General features: G+C 36.5%; 1 protein-coding gene across 2 annotated transcripts; it reads left to right on the top strand.

The window, feature by feature from the left end:
- On the top strand, window positions 1,003-5,251 carry LOC105156589 (transmembrane protein 64). Of its 2 annotated transcripts, none has more exons than XM_020697166.1 (4): window positions 1,003-1,686; window positions 3,285-3,521; window positions 3,610-3,827; window positions 4,670-5,251. In XM_020697166.1, exons 1-4 carry the CDS (start codon window positions 1,438-1,440, stop codon window positions 4,794-4,796), a joined length of 831 nt encoding a protein of 276 aa, XP_020552825.1. In that variant the 5' UTR covers window positions 1,003-1,437; the 3' UTR covers window positions 4,797-5,251. The 2 variants fall into 2 exon arrangements, with proteins under 2 accessions (XP_020552825.1, XP_011071066.1); XM_011072764.2 differs by having other exon boundaries at window positions 1,007-1,686; window positions 4,569-5,251.

Raw genomic sequence — 5,468 nt, 5'->3', positions numbered from 1 at the left:
ACTGTGGGCTGGGACATCCTTCGCCTCCTAGGTTCGTTATAGGCGTGGGATGTCCTGGGCCACCCGGAGCTACCATAGGCCTTTCGTTTCTTTATTCTTTTTGTGCCCATTGGACCTCTTTGGGCCAACTTACTTTTATGCACACAAAATAAATGTAATAAAAACTTAAATTATACATATATATTAATGGGTTTGGAACGCCAAATATAGGATTGTACGTGGTGCGGGTTGGGATAATTTAGGTCATTTTTTGGTCTGATTCAATATTTGCAGTCTTCATAAAGGTCTGTCCATGCTCAACCCGACAATCATAAAAACTGCACTTTACGGTAAAATTGGGTTGGTGTGGTTTTTGTGGTCTTTAGTATAAAGTCAATCACCTGTATAATTATATTAGTATTTTGTGACAACTTATGCTTTTGTTACAATTATTTTATTATAATAAATGCATTTTTTGGTAGTGCTAATTATAAAAAATTAGAAAACTATGATATATCAATTACAATATGTAAAAAACAAACACTCATACATTCTAATATGTGTATTTTAAAAGAATAAAAATACATATAAATTATCAATTTTATTATGAATAAGATTGTGAATTTTTTTTTTATATTTTGAATTAACTATATAAGAAACTAACCATAATAATATAGAAGATTCCTATAACCAAGTTTAATGAATTAATGGATCTCATTTACATATTCATACATATATATTAGACAATATCAATAAAAGAATATCGTAATTATTATTATTGTTTTGAATATTAGTTGAAAAATTATCTTGTTTTGAATAATTAATTTATTCAAATTTTTTAATTTTTTGATTAATTTTTAAATTAATTTTCTTTCTTTTTTTCTCTTTTTAATATAATATATTAATTTGTATATTATATTTTTATTTATAATATACTTTTAAAGAACATAAAACATTATTTAGTATATACACCTAATAACCGCGTTGCACAGACCACTAGTTTGTTAAAAAGAAAAAAGAAGTGCAATTTGGGAGTGCTCGAAGCCAACATCATCCCATTTAACGTAGTGAGTTTACTTAGATTAGAGTGAAAGTCTCTCTCTTCATCGTCTTCCCTTACTTCTTCTTCGTTTTCTTGTCGTGTAGCCCACAAAATTCAAGATTGCTTAAGAGTTCGTCTATCGCACTCTCCGTTTTTCCCTCTCCTTCTCTTCATCCATTGTCCTACATTTTTCATCTTTCCTGGGCTAAATTTATATACCAAAAAAAGAAAACACGAGACAAAGAATTATTATACTATAAAACAAAAATGATAGAGAAACGGCTATTTTTTACTGTTACTGTGAGAATCTGAAGCTCCCGCAACGGGCGGGCCCCCCACAAACTAATCTTGTTTTTGGTCGTTTGATGATTGTGAAAGTCTGGTTTAATCGGGCTGGCTTTTGATCCGTGTCTGTGATGACTTACATTGCCAGCGATGAGGATCTTAAGTTGGAGAGGGATTACGTGAAATTAGAAGGCGGCGACGGTGGTGATGGGTATGGTGGGGCCCTATGCCAGTCGGAAACGTCGCCTTCTTGTAGAGGTACCGGAGACGGAGGGTGGTGGTCGTTGTGGTGGTGGACGAAGCTGGTACTTGGGGTGGTAGTCGCTGGCATTCTGGTTGCCGTGATCTTCAAATGGGTTGGACCTTTTGTCATCGATAAGGTTTAATTTTCTTCTACGCGAATATCCGGTTATTTTTTTTTCTTTTCCCAATTCAAACTTCCGGAATTTGTGTTTAGATGCATGCATTTATGTGATTTGCCTCTTGATTGTGTAATTCGTGTGTTGGGATGATTTCTTTTGAGGTAGTATGTGTGTATTACTGTCGTTTCTTTGTGAATGTGATGAGGCAATTACAGAACATTTTTAAACAACTGGCGTGTGTGTGTGTGTGTGATGGGCCAAGAAATGCATCGTCTTCTTTGTCCGTTTTAGCTTGAGGGAGTTTATTGAGTTAATGGATAAAAAGATACGTTTGCAATTTTGTTGATTGAAAGGTATTTGTTTGTTGCATCCTGCTTCTCTTAATCCCCCTCCACCCTCTTTCTGGATTTGTTTTTTATGTTGTTGGGGGGGGGGGGGGGGGACAACTGATGGGTTTAGGACTCTTTATCCCCCTCCCCCCTCTTTTTGGATTTTTTTTTTATGTTGTTGGGGGGGGGGGGGCGGTGGACAACTGATGGGTTTAGGAAAATTTGGTGTTCTTTTTGAGTTGTTTCTGTAGTGGTTTTCGGCCTCTTATTTCAGGATGTTGTGGTGTTGAGCTATTTACTCTTGGGGTTGACTCTAGCTGAGTGTATTTGTGTGTTTTGCCAGCCTTTGTAGCCTTCTGAAGCCTTTTCGAGTTTAGAGCAGGTGTTCTGTATGCATAGTCCGTCTGTAATTATTCATTGGCAACTTTTAATTTGTAAAAGATGGACCTAAAAGATAGAAATTGTGGTTGGACAATAAGGAGTTGCCACTCTGGATTTGCTTTTCAATTCTATTATTTAGGCTTAGTGTCTATACTTGATCCAATCACGTCTTCTACCTGTTTCTATAAGTTTAAATCCATTTATCTTGGAGCTCTCTGTGCAGTGGCTACACTAAACATGGGGACAGCATTATCATTTCCTACATCAGTATTTGATAACCAAAAGCTTCTGTGTTGTAGTTTATATCAGTTTTGTGCTCATCCATTGTCCCCTTTAGTTGAAGTCCTTCTTTTTCTTTTTCTGGTGAGACAAAAGATTAGATCCACTTAAACCCATTGTGGTTACCCTCCAGGCCCCAGCTAAGGAACTTAGCTGTCATAGGATGTTCTTTTTGACATAGCTTGTTGGCACATTTTCTCCAGCTTAGTTATCGTAGCCTCACCAATAAACTAGAAATTAAGCACTGTCCCATTGGATCAAGAATTGTTAGCCAGCCACTGCTAAATCATAATACACTTATAAAACAACGAGCCGTACATGCCACATGAGGTTTGAACTCGAACATACGGCAAAGTTCCTTCTAGTTGAAGTATAGCTTACTTGAGATGCGAAAAAAGCATGCTATTTTCCATTGTTACTGCAAATAAAAGTTGAAAGTCGTATGAGTAATGCTTGGCCAGCATTTTTACCGACGCTTTCTGATTATTATTATTAAATTCTCTTCCCTGGTCATCATCTTTTGTTATGCTGTTCATATTGCCATGATGCCAGTGAGTTGACTGAAAAGCTGGAATTTGATTTGATTTGTTTTCTGAACTGACTGTGATTGTTTTCTTTTTTTTCCAGGGAATTGTCCCCATAATAAATTGGGAGATTGAAACATTCAGCAGAACCAAGCTAGCTCTTATAATCTTTGGTTCTCTAACAATATTTCCATCCTTCCTTTTACCTTCTTCACCATCCATGTGGGTAGCTGGAATGACTTTTGGATATGTTTATGGGTTTCTGCTGATCATAGGGGCAGTCAGCATTGGTGTCTCTGTTCCATATTTCATTGGTTCTCTTTTCTATCACAGAATTCAAGTATGTATATTTGACTTGCGAAAGTGTTTCTTATAGTATTATGACTTTGATTTGGATTCCAGACTCTATTATCTTTTCTTATCTGTAGGTGTGGTTAGATAAATATCCAAAGAAAGCTTCAGTTATAAGATTAGCAGGTGAGGGAAGTTTGTTTAATCAGTTCCGAGCTGTCGCATTTATTAGGATTTCTCCTTTCCCATACATCATCTACAACTACTGTGCGGTGGCTACGGATGTGAAGTATGGTCCTTACTTGTTGGGAACATTGGTAGGAATGGTACCAGAAATATTTGTTACGCTTTACACGTGAGAACTCTCTCTCTCTCTCTCCCCCCTTTCTCTGATCAGCAAATGAATAAACAAAGAAGAAAACGTCTCTGTGCAAGAAGAAATTATTAAAGCCATGAACTTGGAACATGTATACTTGGTTGTGCATGAATGGTACATACTTTAGTTTGTTGTATTGAGGTGTTGCACACTTCTTGCTAGACAAGTTTTTATCTTCTGTATGCTGTTGATGATGTTTCTTATTGCCTTGAAAATGATGTTTTTGAAGCGACATCTTGTTTTCATGCATGGTTCAAATTCAGCATAAGATCTTGCATGCTCCTTGCATTAATGCTGCATGGTCTCCCTATATACTTGTAACTGGAAAAACTAATGGAGAAAATACTATTTAGACTACTCGGCAATGGAATTTCAGGCCAAAGAAAGTGAATCATTCATAATTGAAAATTGCGCTTACTTTACATTCAAAGCATGTGTGTGTCATCTGCTATCTGTTTCCTGCTGCTTTTGATTATCTGATGATTAGTTGTGTTCTCGTGTTTTGTTTGCAATAGAAATTCTATTTTTGTTTTTGTATCTTTATTTTGGTGAATGGGTGCAGTGGGGTGAAAAATTGTATCGACAATTTTCTTACTTTGGGTAATTGTTAAACCCTTGAGGTTCCTTTGTGTGATAATTGTCATAGGGAGGCAGTAGGCATGCTTTTTGTTTGTTTTTGTCAAATATATCCTGATTAATGCGGCATTTGTCTAAATGCAGTGGCATCTTCATAAAAACTTTAGCTAATGCTTCATCTGGTCGCCACTCCATGTCGGTTCCTGAGATCATTTTGAATGTTGGTGGCTTTTGCCTTACTGCAGCAGCAACGGCAGTTGTCACATTATATGCGAAAAAGCGGCTGAAGGAACTAAAGATGAAAGAGAGGCTGGTTTTGCGGTGATCTCTCATTCCATTACTACTGCTCTATCAAGCTTTGGATGGCAATAATACAAGACAATTTGAGCATATAGCATGAACTTATGAAGAATTTGAATCCTCGGATGAGTTTAGACGTCGGCTGCTCACGTTACATTGAGGCTCATCGATGTGTTATGGCTACACCAAAAGGAGGGAAAGGGAACGTGACCGCCAATGGTACTAAAGTTGAAAGACAAACTATTTATAATCACTAGTTTGATGTTTTTTGCGCTTTCTTCTGCTTCCAATGCTGAGCATATTTGTATATAATTGCAGTTGCAGTTGCAGCTTTTATGGTTAAATTGTAGGGAGACTGCGGATGGCTAATTCTATTTTAGATTCTTGAGTGTATAAATTAGTTTCAATTCTCTGAAAACACGGCGCATTCGGTATAAGTAATTCTGATTGTCATATAATTTGAATGTACTGAGAGTTCCTAGTATGATCCCTCCTTTGGCTTAAACATTCAACAATATTCCAAATTTTATGATTTTTTTCTCAACAGTACATCTGCAGGAGCTGTTATAGGGGCAATCTTGATCCAGATTGAGTTTGATATGTATTTGTCATGTGATTTGGTGTACAGTTGAGTAAATGCGACCATTGTACAATGGGTTCAATTGTTGAAAATCATTATAATTTTAGAGACACGTTGTGATGAAAGAGACAGAGAAGAATGTTTCTTGATGTATTTGCAATTTG

The sequence above is a fragment of the Sesamum indicum genome, linkage group LG1 (assembly GCF_000512975.1).
Source record: "Sesamum indicum cultivar Zhongzhi No. 13 linkage group LG1, S_indicum_v1.0, whole genome shotgun sequence".
In the NCBI taxonomy this organism is placed as follows: Eukaryota; Viridiplantae; Streptophyta; class Magnoliopsida; order Lamiales; family Pedaliaceae; genus Sesamum; species Sesamum indicum.
This window is presented reverse-complemented; position numbering and strand designations above follow the sequence as displayed.